Raw genomic sequence first — 17,528 nt, forward strand, 5'->3', positions numbered from 1 at the left:
AAAAACATTCCATGGAGGTGTTTTACTCCCCCCAAATATAGGAAATTTTCAGAAGTGTCATCTACTGGGGGGAGCTTCAGTTTGAGTGCCACCAAGCTTGAGATAATTCTGGGATTTTAGGCTAGGCACCCCAAATCAGGGCACTTTTGAAAATTTTAATCATGGCTTACTGGAGGTATGTTATCCCTTCATAGTAATTTTTTAAAAAGCTCTTGGTTCATATGGTTTTAGGCATGCTGGGTTAATACAATTACTACTTCTGCCTATTGCAGTTTATGACATTTTAATTTTGGGAGACTGGAGTAAAAAAAATTTGCTTATAATTTTTGTTCTCTGAACATTCAATTAGCACTGTACTCCTTTTACATCATCATATTACCAAATAACAGCACTAAGCAAACCCTAATGGTAGCTTAATTATTAATACATCAGCCTTCCCTACCTTGTGTTAAATGATTTTCTAAAGTGGTCTTATAGAAATGTGTTTTATTCTCAAGATTTGATACCTCATTTGCAATCAAATTCTGTCTCCATTTTGCTTCTTCCATTACATGTAAACTGATACATGGACATGTGTCTTCACAAGTGATTTCATGTGACGCAAGCACATTTGGAAATTCTCCATACATATTTCAGGCTAATACTTAAGCCACTATATTGGATTTGAACTTCTGTTTCTTAAAGAGCTCCTTCAGCTGTTGTTCAGTTGTTGCTTCTTTCTGCTGCATCAGCTCTGCAGCTCCTTTAGTCACTCCCCAGTTATCTGGTTTTGACATTGAAGGACAGTATGGCCTGCCTGAAGCAGGGAACAGATTCTCCCAGTACTCTTTCTTGCCCTAAATAAAAGAAAAATGTTTAATATTTTTAATGACGGAGTCTGAGGAAATGTTACAACAGTCTAAACTATTTTAATAACTAGATCAAAATAGTCAGTGGATTTAATTCATTTGCATAAAATTTAGCTCAATATGAGGTCTGGATAGAGAGATTTATGAAGTTTTTTTTTTTTTTTAAACACAGCCAAAGTGCCTTCCATTCTTTTAAAGCAACATTTTAAGCCACTCACCAAATAGGTAGCATGATAGTCTATATTAAATCTATCTTAAAAGTTGCTATGAATTACTTTCATGTTAATCCAAACCAAAACATATTACAATTCCTTCATTTTAAGGGGCCTCTCTAGTTATATGTTCCCAAAACCAATACAGATGCATTGAATTGTATTAAATACCAACAAATGAGGAGAGGGGAGTACAAATGGCAAGACCAATTCTGGTCAAAGTAATCTGTGAAGACCCATTGGGCTAACAAATTAAAGATCATTAGTGTAAGAATGTAATTCTTTTAACATGCTATAAGGCAGTTGTGACATTTCACTCCATATTCTTTATGAAAATATGCTTATGATAGGACATAACTGCAATGTACTTTATGCAAGATGGGTCTTGTAAGATATCATTGGAAAGGTTATAATTTTATTGAATGTGATTATCCAATGTGTATGTCTGTATCGTTTCTGTATCTGAAGTTAGGAATATTGACCATGTATTTGTATTTCAACTATGCTACTTTGGGTGATGCCCACTGCTAACATTTCAGGTACAACAATGGAAAATCCAGACAGGGCGGATGGCCCATCAGCGAAGACACTGGACTATGAAAAGGCTTGGCCTTCCTGCGGATGCACCTGCCATGACTCATGGACGCTGTGATACTATAGAGTCAGGTGGTCTTGTCACCGGATACTAACATTATCTGGGACTTCTTTTAACTTTCCACTGGAAGGGAAGGGGAGTCAAGTTTGGGAAACAAAGGATTCCCGCCTTATGTAAATCCTATTTAAGGGTGGGGAGGAAGGCAAATGGGACTCCTACTCTCCATGGCCAGTCTGCCCAAGAAGAAAGATTGCTAAAGCCACCTGAAGCAAGGCAAGGGGGGAGTCCAGACTGACACAGGGGTCCAGTCTGAAAAGAAATATAACTGGAACTCTGAACCACAGAAACTTTGCACCTGCCTAAAACAACATTTAGGGTAAGAAATTACATTTTGTAACCTGTTTCTTAAGTATATTGAGCTTAACTTGCATATTTTGCTTTATTTGGTCAGTAACCTGCTTTGTTCTGTCTGTTATCTCTTATATTCACTTAAAATTCACTTTATTAACTAAAAAAATCTTATTGCTTGTTTATAATATAACCAAGTTTATGTAATTTCTAACTGGGAGGGCAAGAAGTTGTGCATATCTCCCTCCACACTGAGGGAGGGGGCAAATTTCATAAAACTTTAGGGTTTGTACCCCTTAAAGGGAGCGAGCACCAGAGTGTTGGGGAGAGTCCCTAAGGCTGAATCTTTCCAGAGCGTAGCTCGGTCTCTCTGTGCAGCTGGGTGTGGCCCTGCCTGTGTGCTTGGTTGGAAGAGACTTGTGAACCTAAACCAGCAAGGCCAGGTAAAGGGGACCCAGTCTGGCAGAATAAGCGGATTGAACCGGGGAGGCTCAGTTAAACCCCAGCACATCAGGTGGTATCCCAGAAGGGGATCCAACCCATCACAGCAGTCATTTAAGTTTGTAAAAATTCTGAATGTCAAGTGTGTAGCAGACTTCAAGGTAATATGGGACTAATACCACCCCTCCCCATATCTATTTGTACTGGTGGAAAGGAGCAAGAAATGGAAGAGCAGCACATGCATTCATTATGTTTTCTCCATTATGGAGTTAGTATAGTATCTTATACTACTTGTACTTAAGAGCCATTAGTGTCCACATTTTGTCCACATGACCACATTTTGTTTTAGCCTACAGATGGCTAGAAGAGGTTCCTGGGTTTTAACTAATGGCTACCAACTAATTAGTCTGACCTTAGGTCAGCGTATAGGACTAAGCTTCTTGGGGCAGGGACCATGTCTCCCTTCGAACATTATACAAGAGGGACATTAAAAAAAAACAAAACAAAAAAAAAAGTGTCCATGTCATAGTATTATATTACAAATATAGGTCTTAGTCTTGAAAGACAGTGCCCACAACTCACTTCAACTTCAGTGGGAGTTTTTGGCTTACACTGAGGGCAAGGTACCATGCTCAGGACCTGTTAGGATCAGGTTCTCATCCTAAGCATGGTTTAAAAGACCTGGGGTGAAATACTGACCCACTGAAGATAGTGGGGCCAGGATTCACCCCTAGAGATTAGACTTGAACTTTCAAAGTTATGCTAATTCACATACATGTTCCAAGTTTCTCTGAAAGTTCCATAATCATCAAGCCATTTCACTGTTTGAGACAACACAGACCAGTGTATGGAGCATATTTAATGTGCCATTTAAGATAAGTATTATACATAATATACATACCTTGCTCTGACCCAAGGTTTGGTATGCATGCTCAAATCACTACCCCAGCTACCATGTTTCTCAGAAGCCAGTGGCAAAAATCCTCTTTCAGGGGCCAGCTCCTCAGCTATTGCTCTGATGTGATAAGGCTCAAATCCACAGCAGCCTCCAATGTATCGAATCCCTAGGTTATAGGCCTCTCTCGCATATTTTTGAACGTCCCATCTGGTGACAATTCTTGGCTCCAGAGCTACAATGATATGCATCAGCTTTAACTGCAATAATACTTAGTTTTAGCAGATATTTAGTAAAATCGCTTTACATTTTCAGCTACAGTTAATTTCGCAAACGTGCAAAGTACAATGTCACAGGCATGACTGGGCTATTGCAGTAAAGATTTAAACACTATTAACCAGGCTAGACACTACTGATGCAATATTTCATTACATTTTAGCTTTTAGGTGTTGCAATGCTCCTCTGTTGCATACTTACCAGAAGTTTCCTTGTTCCAGAGGGATAGGGCCTGCCAAATTCTAATCTGACAAAGCCCTAAATCAAATGCCAGCTACTAGGTGGGTATTTAAGTGTAAATCAGAGAGGTCAGGCTTTATTCATATGATCGTTACTGAAAATGCCAGTACCACTTAAAATAATATAAATGTTTAACTCTACTCAGCTTATGTATGTGGAGTAATACCATCTCAGTGCTTTAAGGAACCCAGTATTAATCCCCACACTTCAGAAAAAATATCAACAAATGACCACTTTGTGCCTGGGGAAACAGACTTCATTACTTTAATCTACTATATCAAAAGGCTATCAACTCACCTGCAACTGGGTGAAACACACCAATAGCCCCTTGAACTTTTCTCACCTGCTTTTTGAGTATGAGCTAGGGAAAAGCAGATGTGGCCAGCTGCTCCGTCAGATAACAGGCCCAATAGACTTTCAATTCCACCTCTCACATAGCAGACTACCTCTATCCTACCCTTTGTCCCCTCTACTGCAGCTTGAGTCCAAGTGATGACAGCTATGCTTCCCTCCTCCCCCAACCATAAATTACTTGCAGGGGATCAGAAGGGCTGCATTGAGCCAATGTAGCACTGCCTCTTCCTCTGCAGCAGGCACTATGTGCAGGTGACTTAGAAGAGGGGTAAGCGCTCTCTTGTTGTTGCAGAGATGGTGAGTGGACTAGCAAAGCCATAGGGTTGAGAAGAGACTTTGGAAAGGGGGAGAGATACAAGAGGAAGAATGAACCAACACAGGAAGGGACAAAAGTGAACAGAGAAATGGGGGAGGGCAGAGAAAAGCCGGAGGCAGGAAAACCAAGGGGGAATGACTGGGAGATGGGAGAAGAGTCAAGACTTAAAGAACAGAAGAGCAAATCCTGCAAATCCCAAAAGGGCCCTGTGGCCGCTGAAATCCATGTGGTGCTGCTGCATGAAAGTGACAGGCTGGTTTTCAGGAGGCTGCACAGGGAGCATGAACCCCCTTACTGGGGCAGGAGACCTATGGGAAGGTACTAGAGCAAGCTTCTGCTCCACAGCAAGGAGACAGGATTCCTTTCTCCACTTCCTCTTGCAGAAATCCACAGCATCCAAGCAAATTACTCAGGGTGGATGCTGCTTCAGATACCACAGGAGGTTAAGAAAGGCATATTCAGAGAATGAAAAACTGTTCTTGAAAGAATAAACAAATATTTAAAGAGGGAGAATAATCAGTCTTGGGAAGAGTGGACATTGGGAAAAGTAGGACGAGATGCTTCACTACATGAAAAAGAAAATGGTAAGTGAAATCCAAGGGGTGTTTAATAAACAAACACTCAGATTTGTGCCTAGTCCTGTAGAGTGCACCAGGGAGAGTGGAAGTGAAAGCACAAGGGGCCCCAGAGTATACCAGTGCCCTGTATCTTGGTGTATCAGTGCAAAGATAATACAAAATGGGTGTAAAATATCAACAGAATACAGAATTTTGTACCCGCTTTGCCCCAGTGTTAATGACTCTACAAAATGCAGGGCAAGAGTAACCTGAGCCCAGAGAATTTTCTCACCTCTGCCTCCTCTCCTGCAATTCTTGCCACAATCAGTCCTATGCTCAATTTGCATGATGACTACCAACTTAGTGCCAACTACGGCACTAACCTCTCTAAAAGGAATGAGCTAAGACGAGTCATATCACTAGACTTCGGCCTGCATGTTTTCAACCTCCATCCTTCCCTACAAGTGGCACTTGTAGAAGGATGCAACAATTGCCACATTCTACATCACACTCCTCTCAGATCCACTGACTCAGGCACAGTACATCTAAGAGCTCGCCACTGGGTCCATGTACTAAGCGCACAGGAAGGTATTTCTCTTGTTTTATAGAAAGTTAGCTTTATTCAGCTTTTTTAATGTGTGGTTTAATAATGGTTTGGCCATTTATAGTATTAAAAGAGACTGAATTTCCCCCCAGCTGAAATGAGGTTACACCACTACCTGGACCTAACCCTCTTTAGACATTATTGCACCCTCTTCTTTTGAGAAGTAGTTGGATAGGACTTTACTGACCTGACTTTTAGATTTGTACAGAGGAGAAACTTTAGCTCTGCCAATATGCCAACATTTGTAAGCAATTAATAGGGACACAGAGGGAAAAACAGGGACATGCAACTTTTAATCCTTTAGGGAGACAGAATGGAAAAATTGGAAAAGACTGTTCTTAAAGAAGGATAAATACTGTGGCAAACAGCAGAGCAGATGCCAACTACAGCATAGCTGACAGTCTTAGAAACTGAGACCTTGCTGGCTGGAACAGGAATAATGCATCTAAACACTTCCTGTATAACATCCTGTTTGTCGGCAAAGGTGGGATACTACAGCAGACAGCCTACATTAATAATCTACCATACAAACCATTTGCAATCAAATGAGTAATTGCTCTTTTTAGGTAGCAAAGGCATTCACTGTAAACTGAAACATGAAATCCATTTCTGAAAAAATAAATCTTATATACACATTGTTTATAATTAATAAGCCAATAACCATAATAATCATGGCAACAAATCCTTCACTGACTTCATTTGATTACAACTAGTGCATTTGTTCCTGCTAGTGCACTTGAAGTCAGAGGAGTTATACCCAGGGATGAATTTTGCTCAATGAGTTCCCAAGATCCTGGTTAAGCTTCCTAGAGTAATATGTTTTCAGAACCCAGAGAGACTAAGGCAGTGGTCTTGAAACTTTTTCCATCGCATCCCCCTTACCCATATTGGAACCTGTCTGTGTGCCCCCACGAACCAGGCTCTGGAGCCGGGGCTGGAAGCAGAGCTGCAGCTGGGAGCAGAAGCCGGGGCTGTGGCCGGGAGCAGGGCCATGGCCATAGCCTGCAGCTGTGGCTTGGGGCAGGACCAGAGCAGAGCTGGGGGCAGAGCAGGGCTCCCTCTCCACCTCCCATGGGGGCTGTCCCATGTCCCCCATGCTTCCCCAAACATTCCTATGTGCCCTGTAAGGGGGCATGCCCCACAATTTGGGGACCACTGGACTAAGGCCTGGTCTACACTAGAAAATTAAGTCCACTAAACTACACTCCGGTATGAAAAATCCATACCCCATAGCAGCAAAGTTAAACTGACCTAACCTCCTGTGTGGATAACACTAGGTCAATGGAAGAATTCTTACATTGATCTAGCTACTGCCTCTTGGGGAGGTGGATTACCGATGCTGATGGGAGAACTCTACCCATCGGTGTAAGTAGTGCCTACATTGAAGCACTGGAGTGGTGCTGGTATAGTATTTCAGTGTAGACAAGCCCTAAGTTACATCCTAATGAATGGCTCATGCTTTGTCCCTTATTCCCCTAGGCTAGGTAGAGAGAGGAGATAAGATTGTCCTGGAAACTCATTGCTAGACAAACGAAGGATCTGATCGGCTTACTGCCAGCTCTAATGAACTGCTCTTGAAAGTAAAGGAAAGACATTTTAAAATACTACCTGAAAATCTAGACATTTCTAGCTAGTCTAGGATTTTTTGACGCTTATGTCCTGTTTTCTTTCAAGATAGCTTTTGTTTTCTGACTCCATAGTGTGTGTGTGGATCATACACACACACACACACACACTTATTTTACCAAGCTTTGCTGGTCCCTACTTGAGAATACTAGCGATTAATTCATCTTCAAACTCCCAATACATTCCTGTATCTTCCACTGGAAAATCCCAAAACACATCCACCCCACTCCTTTAGCCTCATTTAAACCAGTTAAAGCACTGAACCTTACACCAGTGTGACAATGATACAGTGCATGCCCACTAACAACCCTGTTTTGGGTACACATTGTACACTACAGCCCTAGGTATTGCTAGCTTGTAGATAGGCATTGGGGGTGGGGGTGGGACTGACAATTCCACAGGAAAGCATTTGAGGAACACTTTATATAGTGGGGGCTGAGAGCCATTGAACCAAACTGTCAACCCTGTAGAAGATGGAAACCACTTCAAGCTAGGGGGTGTGGCAGCACCCCAGCACTCCTTCTTCCAGCACCTATGATTTGAGGTCTGTGATATATAGAGTATTTGCTCTCGTTCACCTGTTCTGATTATTCCAAAGGATGCTTTGAGTGGTTCTGTCCTGCACATGGATCCATGTATGTGCCATAAGGGACAGATGCTATGTCCCCTACACTCATTCTCAATGCAGCTACCAGAGTGGAAAGTTACCAACCCCTCTCCTACTGAGCAGCTGCCAACCCACTTTAGGCTTGGACTCCAAGGCATTGTTATATGGAAGAGTTAAGGAGTTCAAAATACATGAATGAAAACAAAGATTTTCAGCAATTTTTATAAGTTTACTTAAACAGTTTTCCAGCAGAAGTAAAAGCTCCCTCCCCTCATATATATCCCTATAGGAGCAAGAGATGGGAGTAGTCCAGGCCTAGGTCTGGAGGGAGGCCATCCCTTCATAAGGCCAAGCAAACTTCCTCCCAGCCCTGTCTCTCCCTCCCTCAGACAATTTAGTTGGGTTGCTGTGGTAGATAGATGTCCCTGCTTTAAGTGACCAGAGTGGAATAGAGGAATGAGTGGGTAGTGGAGCACCATAGTGATGTATTTGCAGCAGAATAGCCTGCTGCACACCCTATCACTAATGAGCTTTCCTGTGTTCAGATCTCAGGAGAGCAGGAAATGCCCTGTCTGTCTGGGTACTGTCCCAGAAGCAATCCCCAATGAAGTAAGTACATGCCACAGAGAGTGTCTGTGTCAAAGTGTCTGCTAGTCACCCTTTGACTTTCCTCTTGCAGGTGAATCTCCTTAAGGCAAAAGAAGAAAATTTAAATTGTTATATGAATGTTTAATTTTTTTATTCTATTTTCACTTCCTTTGCTCAGAGGTAGCCTGTATGTGAGTGGTCTGATAGCTGCCAGCTATTCCCAGATATGTTAAGTGAATAATGTTGCAGCCTAATTAAACCACATCCATTGCATCCTGTTTTTCTTCTGGCAGGTCAGACGATGACAGTAGCTCATGCATCTCTCCCACATCCCTCTGATTCTAGCTAAATAGGAAGAGAGAGTGTTGTTGTTTCCATCTTTTTATTATGTGAATAGTAGCTGCGTCTGTTTTCAAGGGACGTATTAATTAGCTGCCATTTAAAATAATTGTAGTTTGAAATCTTTCTGCTACTGTATTAAATTCAGTACTAGTGGTAACTTTTCTGTATCTAAGAAACATAAACAGCCTGAGCCATCACAGCTGTCAGTGAAAGGTAGGCAACAGAATTTGAAGACTACACTAGGGGGACTAACTGCATTATTGCAACTGCAACACCAGCACTTGCTGCAATGGTGCTGAGTGACAGTGGTGGATGACATACAGATGTCTTAAGCACTTGTGGGGTTATCAGCACTTGACCGTAGACACATGCTGTGTTAAAAGTGTAGCAGGGGCTTGCAGAAGTGCTAGCAATTCCACAATACACTAATATCGACAAGGCTGCTGCAGCAATTCCTCCTGCACAGCCTCTTTCTACCTGCCCAGAGTTTCTTGATCCTTGTGGCTGAAGCTTCTGGACAGGCTCTGAATTCTTTTCTGCTACAAGGAATGATTTTTTTATGTTGAGTATCTGTTAGATTTGAATTCAAAAGTAGTATTTGATGTGATAGACACCACGTGTTCTATATGCTGCTTTTAGCATTCAGGGAATTGATATCGTAAGTACCTGATTTTTTTTTTTAAATCAACAAATTCAGAATAAGTGAAAGAACTTCCACTCACAGCAATCCTTAGATGAGTCCCCATTAATAAATATAACAGGCCCTATAGCATGGAATCAGTGAAGAACATTTTGTTTAAGATTGCTTGTCCCAAAGCAAGAGGATCTGCCACAAGCTGGTAGGCCTATCTAGGAGAGGCATAAATAAGTCTAGTGCTGAACCAGCTACTTTTAAGAATAACGGATTTAAATGCAGACAAAGCTTTTGAGGACATTCCTCCTATTCCATTAAAGTTCTTGGTTCTGCCCTCAGCACCCTACTATCCAAGCATCTTCCAGAAGTACATTAAGTGACTCGATCAACTTCTCCTGTCCTCTCCCCACATGAAAAAAGCAGCATGGTTCTCTTTCATAAGCTATATGCACACTATGTTATGCTTTTGTATTAGCAAATGCAAGGTCACAGCGTTCTGCCTTGCACGGGGGAGGTTTGTGCTGGTTCTTGGAGTATACACAAGTTTGTTCCTGAATCTTGGACCAGCTCCTGCAAAAGCTCTATCTCCTGCACAAATAAACTTTGCTCCTGAGGCACAATGGAGTGGTCTAGTGCAACGATAAAGATAATGGCTATACTTCTTGTTCTAGAGCTTTGGGCTGTTTTATAGCTAACCTGAGCCCAGACCATTGAGCACCTTGAAGGTAAGTGCAGGGACCTTGCATTAGACATATTTGGGAAGCCATTGTAGTGAGTAGGAGACAAGCACATCAGACCTGCGATAGTCTCCTCAGCAACATGGGCTAAGAGCTTCCTTCCACCTCTCCAGAGTTCCTTGGAAGATTGGGCTTTTTGGCTGAAAGGATTAACAAGGTGTAGATACACAGTGGTACAGAAAGACAAATAGGAAACTATTGCTAAAGCTGTACAAATCCAAACAGCAAAAGCAGATTTCAGCCTTAATCCAACAGCCAGTGAAAGACTCAGTAGCTTCAATATCAGGTTAAGATACTTGAAATGAAACTAGGACATGTAACAGGTCAAATTCAGACCTAGATTAGAAAACTGACTTCACTGGTATCCATTCACTTATACCAGAGTTCAATTTAGCCCCTTTATGCAGGCTCTTGGCCAGAGAGTAAGCAGTGGGAGGGGAAAATGTTGGTTCTAATCTATGGTACTGGGAATATACTAGCAGATGACCTCATACAAGACAATGTTTCCTGAATAACCAGCGTCACCTAGCAGTGGAATGATTGCAGCGGAAATAGCCATTGTTCTCTCCATAACGGAGATGAGAATCGTTGCAGATTGCTCAGCAAAGAAAAAAGTTTACATGAGCAGCTAAGTAGTGTTACTGGGCCAGAGCCTGAACAGATGCTAAAAAGGAGAGGTGTACAGCCTAAAAATGTTTCTAAGAAATAGAGTAGGAAAAGCTGTCATATTTCTTGCTACAATACAAGGAAAAAGTCAGTTATAAAAGCAAGCTCTAAGTTTAGGAACTCCAGTGAAATGGATGAGTTTTTGAGATGTATGGAGATGGATCCTCTTAGAGAAGAGCTCTATTTGAATTTGCAATCTGAGGATTCTTGGCCACATGGTGAAACTGTTCTGTCAGTCTCTGAGCTAGTTGGAACACATTTTTGGACATAATCCAAGCTATAAAAATCTAGGATTAAAATGCAGGACAAAGTAGAGAGTCCACCCAGAGGGGCATAGCCTGGAAAGATACTGGAATAAATTATTAAACAATCAATTTGTAAGCACCTAGAAAATGAGAGGGTTAGAAGGAATAGCCAGCAAGGTCTGGCATAATTTTTTTCTTGACGCAACCTACCTAATTTCCTTTTTTGACAAGGTTACTGGTCTAGTGGATAGAGTACGTGATAGCAGTCAATGTGATAGATCTTGATTTTGGTAAGGGTTTTGACATAACATAAGAAAACTAGGGAAATGTGGTCTAGATGAGATTACTGTAAGGTGAGTGCACAACAAGTTGAAAGACTGTCCTCAAAGACTTGTTACGAATGGTTTGCTGTCAAACTGGGAGGATGTATCTAATGGATGCCCATAGCGTTAGTCCTTGGTCTGGTACTATTCAATATTTTTGATAAATGGAGTGAGAATGTTTATGAAATTTGCAGATGACACCAAGCTGGGAGAGGTTGCAAGCACTTTGGAGGACAGGATTAGAATTCAAAAATGACCTTGATAAATTGGAGAGACTGGTCTTAATTCAAGAAGATGAAATTTAATAAAGATAAATGCAAAGTATTTCACTTAGGAAGGAAAATATTAGATGCACAGCTACAAACTGGGGAATAAGTGGCTAGGTGGTAGTACTGTGAAAGAGGATCTGGGGGTTATAGTGGATCACAAATTGAATTTGAGTTAGTGTGATGCAGTGACAAAAAAGGCTAATATTCTGGGGGGTATTAACAGAAATATTGTATGCAAGACACAGGAGGTAATTGTCCTGCTCTACTCAGTACTTGTGAGGCATCAACTGGAGTAGTATGTCCAATTCTGGGCACAACACATTAGGAAGGATGTAGACAAATTGGAGAGAGTCCAGAGGAGAGCAGCAAAGTGAGAAAAGGTTTAGAAAACCTTAAAAATGAAGACTGGGGGGAGCAAAGAGGGGAGGGGAAAGAGACTTGGTAAGTCTTCAAATAAGGGGGGAGGGATAGCTCAGTGGTTTGAGCCTTGGCCTGCTAAACCCAGGGTTGTGAGTTCAATCCTTGAGGGGGCCATTTAGGGATCTGGGGCAAAAATCTGTCTGGGGATTGGGCCTGCTTTGAGCAGGGGGTTGGACTAGATGACCTCCTGAGGTCCCTTCCAACCCTGGTATTCTATGATTCTAAGTTAAGGGCTGTTATAAAAAGAGAACTCTGATCAAATGTTCTCCATGTCCACTAGAAATAGAACACAGAGTAGTGGGCTTAGTCTGCAGCAAGGGAGATTTAGATTAGACATTAGGAAAAACTTTCTAACTATAAGGGTAGTTAAGCTCTAAAATAGGCTCCCAAGGGAGACTGAAATCATCATCATCAGAGGAGGAGGTTAAGAACAGGTTGGACAAACATCTGCCAGGGATTACTTGGTCCTGCCTCAGTACAGGGGGCTGGATTTGAGGACTTTGAGATTCCTTCCAGCCCGACAGTTCTATGATTCTAAAATTCATTTTGGTTAATAGCAACTGCTCTGACTTTCCTTGATTTGAAATTCTGCACAGTAGTGTACGGACTGATGCCACTGCATGCACTGATACCACTGCAGCTTTATCTTTGCTAAAAATCACCAATTTAAAAAATGGTCTATGTCTTACCAAAAGGAAATTCTGGAAGATCAATAAAGCCCTGCTTCCCACAGTCAGGGGTATGGAAAGCAAGTGGCTGAGACATCAGGTGTGCTTTCAGTTTAGCAGCCTCCAAGCCCTCTTTCATGAGCTTCACAGTTCTCAGGCAAGTCTCTGGATCAAAATGGCAGTTCACTCCAACAATAGAAGCACCTGTGAAAAAGACAACTTTCCAGTTATACCGCTTTCCAGGAACTGGGCAATGACTTAATAGCAATTAAAATTTTTAGCCAGAGTGAAGTTGAATGCTTTGCTTCCAAACACTACCAGTAAGACCACAAGCCAATCAGAGCAAAATCAAGTGGCAAGACAGGAGATCAAGACAATCTCTTAAGATCTTGCACGGTTTCCCTCCCATTATTTAATGGGAAAGCTGTCTTTTCTGTATGTGACCCATACTGCATTCATTTCCCCCATCTCCTGTTTTTCCCTCCAACTCGTACCATCACCAGTGTTATCATGTGCCCCATCCCCTTTTCCAGCACCAACATCCAGTGGCTTTAGCACACCTTTTTGCCCCCTGTGATCCTGGGACTGCTTCAGCAGCCCAAGTAGAGCAGTTTTAGGACTGCTCAACTTTATGCCAGTTGCTTATGGCTCAGTGATCTGTTCTAACAGCCACGGATTACCAAAGCATAGAGACTACCTGGCTATACCCCCCTTTTTGAAAGATGAATCTTGAGATGTAGAGATTATAAGGCAGGAAAGCCACCTGGTTACATTTATTAATTATAACCACTAACCTACCTAGTTGAGATGTGTACTTTTATGTTCCTTGTGTAGGTGCCTCAGTTCGTCTCATACTCTTAAAAATATATATTTTTAAGAGTATATGGGGGAGGAACTTTCTTACCAGCCTTTACCAGTTGGACAGCACATTCTCCAGGTGGTACACCATGCAAGTCTCCCTCTGGACCAATGCACATGGTAGCTGCGATTGGCTTCCCAGATTCTTTTAAGGTTTCAACAGCCCATGCAGCTTCTTCAACATGTTCAAAATACTGAAAGAAAGTAAATCTAATCTATTTTCTGGTGTGTGAGGACCCAGTCTAAGTGTTACACACTCCTTAATCTCTACCCCTCCCACCCAGGTAGATCTCAGGGCCTGAGTCTCCTCTCATTTACATTGGTGTAACTGTTGACTCCAGTAGTTACTCCTGATTTACACTGCTATAAAGATTAATAGAATCAGACCCTCAGCCTCCATCACTGGGATTTAGATTATGTTTGTACAATTTGTTCTCTGTAAACAGCTGCGCATAGCACCCCAGAGAAAGAACTATGCCTCCGAGGCTTGATTCCTTCCCTATTCCCCCTCTTGCTCCAAGTGTGTGGTCATTGGCTATTGTTTAGTACCAGAAGCAGATTATTAACCCTCCTATCTCACCAGCTCTGCTGTTCTCTGCCCATTCCTTGTCTCCTTCACTCCCACTTGCCTGCATGGCCCCTGCTTACCCTTCCACACCTGCAGTGGAGATGTGGGGAGACCACACTGGAGCAGAGATAGGAGAAAGGCGTTATGCCTCTTTATGCTCCTGTGTGGCCACAATCTGGCCCTGAATAATCACAAAGATCCCAATTCCACAAGGAATACCAAGAACTGTTATCAGCATCATTTGAAGGATTACGGGCCAAATACTGATGAACATCTTCCACTTCAATTGAAGTCAACAGGACTGGGAAGTGCTTAGTACCTCTCTGGATTTAGCTGCAAATGAAGACAAATGGCTCAATTTTCTATTCTACCTTGTTCTATAGCCCCTTTACACCAGTCTGGCAGCATAAAGGAGCTGTTAAGATAGCAGGCCTGCCCAGCAGGGAATGTTGCTGATATAGGGTCTTCCCCAGATGGACAAAACTGACAGTCAGTTCCACATCATCCCCCTCAGAGGATGTGCTGGAATGTGGCCAGGGGAATGGGACCATGCCTGGAGCACTGCTGCATCCAGCTATTATCAAGGGTCATGGGCAGCAGAGTGCAAGTTAGAACAGTGTTAAAGTTCCTCTAATTTAGGATGGTAGCGGAGAAAGCACCGGGATTATGGGGAGGTGCAAAAAAGTGGAGTGGAGCCCCATCACCCTCCCATTTCATTCCTGCACAGACCAGAACAGAGATTTGGGGCTAGGGTCTCGGCTGCACTCTACACTGCAACGTCTACCAGTATTGTATTTGGAAAAATATATCCGCTACTATTTGCATAAGAGCACAGTAGCAAATTTTAAAGGAGACTAAAGACTTCAATTCTAAGGAAATGTGATCAGCTGGCAAATTGCATCAACTGAAGGCCCTTTGTTTCTTTACAGTTGGATTTACCTCCGCAATTAAGAAGTCCACATTCTTTTTGGCAAAGACATCCAGCTGCTTTCGAAAAATTGCTTTAACCTCAGCTTCATCCCTGCCACTCAGGTATGATGGTGTCTGACTGACTCCTCCAGCTACCAAAGCATCTCCTCCTTTAGCCACTTCCTTTGCAATGTCACAAGCAGCTTCATTCACTGCCTGGCTCTGAAATATGAGAACAGACTACATCAATACTGATTTATTACAGAGATGCCTGCATTTCAGAAGAAAAATGAGTCTTAGGAACCATAATCAGTTTCATGTTTAAAATTTCAAATTAGTTTTAGAAATAGACTTTGCTTCATTAAAACATTTCAAAGTACCACGTAATGTCACACCATCTGAAAGTTGTCATAATATGAAGACATTATTTTACTAACATGCTACTAAAACAATTTAAAGGTCAACATATCATGTCCTTCAGGTTAGCTAATAGGGCACATAACTATCTTACACTGCCATCTGACACTAACATTATCGTGATTGATGCCTATGGTGGTGTGTTGTTATAACAACATTTTGCTTTTATTTATAGTAGCATCTTGCATTTGCAAACTATTTTGCAAATATTTTTGATTAATCTCACAATTATACAACATTAATTTTGATAATTCTGAATATTCATCAAAAATATAAGATGGTTTTGGGATAAGCTGCATTACTAAAGAGTACCAAGTCTATCTGGTTTCTCACACTTCACCATGGATCATTAAGAAGTCTGTTGGTTAACCTGTTGTACTGGGTACCTGACTGGTTACTCACCAGTTATCACAGTATGGATATTTAAAGGTTAGTTTTTTTGTTTTTTGGTAAGTGAACTGTATATAAAAAGACAACATATTTCCAAGAGATTTTATCATACTAAGTTTTTTGGATCTCTCATAGTCAAGCCATAATTAAATTTAATTAGTATGTATACAACAATCCTCCATCAAGATACTTTATATACCCCATATAAAGATCCTCCTATGAATTTTCTGCTTATAAAATAATGCTTATATAAGCAAATATTTGGTTTTAAACAGATTCTTCTTTACAGTTCAAAAGACCACCTATGGGGCCTAATATGGATATGTTTATATATTTTTGGATTTCTATGGAAGAATGAATGTTTATAAATTGAGAAGTGTTGATTGTCTGTGGTTGTCATATCATAATTTGGAAACTCAAATTACTAAGCTGGATCTTGTACATACATCTGTGAAGATCAAAAGACATTTTAACCAGAGTAGCATTAATTATCCCATTGTAAAGATAATAAATCAACAAATTTAAATATATGGGTAGATAAAGGAAAATAGATATCAGTACTTAAGATTGATTAATCAATGTAGACTGAAAGCCAAGTTCCCTATACACTTAAGTTAGCAGTGCTAAGAGAATTTATGAAAACAGATTAAACAGGGGAAAAAATAATAATTTGTTTAAAAGGTCATGATTTGGGATTGATAGAACAAACAGCAAGGTTCTCCCTATAGATATGGAAGCATGTCCAATCAACAAAAACAGGGATTTAAATAAAAACAAAAACAAAAACCTAAAGCATTCGTCCTCTTTATGCAAACTCAAATCACCTCACTCTGAATGAATTAATAAAAACATAGGTAAATATGGCCCGATGTTAATGGGGATAGAAGAATTTAAGAAATTTTTTTTATAGTAATGTTAGAAATAAAGTCATTTGAATGCATTCTGATCACAGAGTAATGTATAGCCACTCTGTTTTGAGACACTCAGACATTGGGATCTTCTTGTCAAAACAATGCACAGTGCCACAATATGAGTAATGACTCAGGGCCCAATGCTTCCTCCTTTTGGGATATGATGAGCAACTCTTTTACATACCTACATACATTGGAAATTATTTGTATCTTCTGGGTAGAATCAGGCTCAGCATATTTATCATTAACTGGATGGAAGTATGAAGTCAGGCTGAATATAAGTTATGACAGTCTAAGGCTGGGTCTACACTACCCGCCTGAATCGGCGGGTAGAAATCGACCTCTCGGGGATCGATTTATCACGTCCCGTCGGGACGCGACAATCGATCCCCGAATCGACGCTCTTACTCCACCAGCGGAGGTGGGAGTAAGCGCCGTCGACGGGAAGCCGCAGAGGTCGATTTTGCCGCCGTCCCTACAGCGGGGTAAGTCGGCTGCGATACGTCGAATTCAGCTATGCTATTCGCGTAGCTGAATTTGCGTATCTTAAATCGACCCCCCCCTGTAGTGTAGATGTAGCCTAAGTGGGCAAGACCTGATGATGTGGTATAAGAGCAGAACTAAGTATCTCATTCTGATACCCTAAAGCCACTGTGTGTGTAAC

The 17,528-nt window shown here is 41.4% G+C and overlaps 1 protein-coding gene across 2 annotated transcripts in view; it reads right to left on the reverse strand.

Annotated features, from left to right (window-relative positions):
* Nucleotides 1-471: 471 nt before the first annotated feature.
* The window catches only part of LOC101937801 (betaine--homocysteine S-methyltransferase 1), a 31,278-nt gene continuing 14,221 nt past the window's right edge, over nucleotides 472-17,528 (reverse strand). The window contains exons 4-8 of one of the 2 annotated variants that reach the window (XM_005286438.4): nucleotides 15,177-15,368; nucleotides 13,716-13,863; nucleotides 12,833-13,015; nucleotides 3,346-3,574; nucleotides 472-836 (exon numbers count right to left, since the gene is read on the reverse strand). In XM_005286438.4, the coding sequence (XP_005286495.2) occupies nucleotides 749-836; nucleotides 3,346-3,574; nucleotides 12,833-13,015; nucleotides 13,716-13,863; nucleotides 15,177-15,368 (840 nt within the window). In that variant the 3' untranslated portion in view covers nucleotides 472-748. Of the gene's footprint in view, nucleotides 837-3,341; nucleotides 3,575-12,832; nucleotides 13,016-13,715; nucleotides 13,864-15,176; nucleotides 15,369-17,528 lie in introns of both variants that reach the window. The other variant, XM_065599071.1, reaches the window with a different exon arrangement.

The sequence above is a fragment of the Chrysemys picta genome, chromosome 6, assembly GCF_011386835.1.
Source record: "Chrysemys picta bellii isolate R12L10 chromosome 6, ASM1138683v2, whole genome shotgun sequence".
In the NCBI taxonomy this organism is placed as follows: domain Eukaryota; kingdom Metazoa; phylum Chordata; order Testudines; family Emydidae; genus Chrysemys; species Chrysemys picta.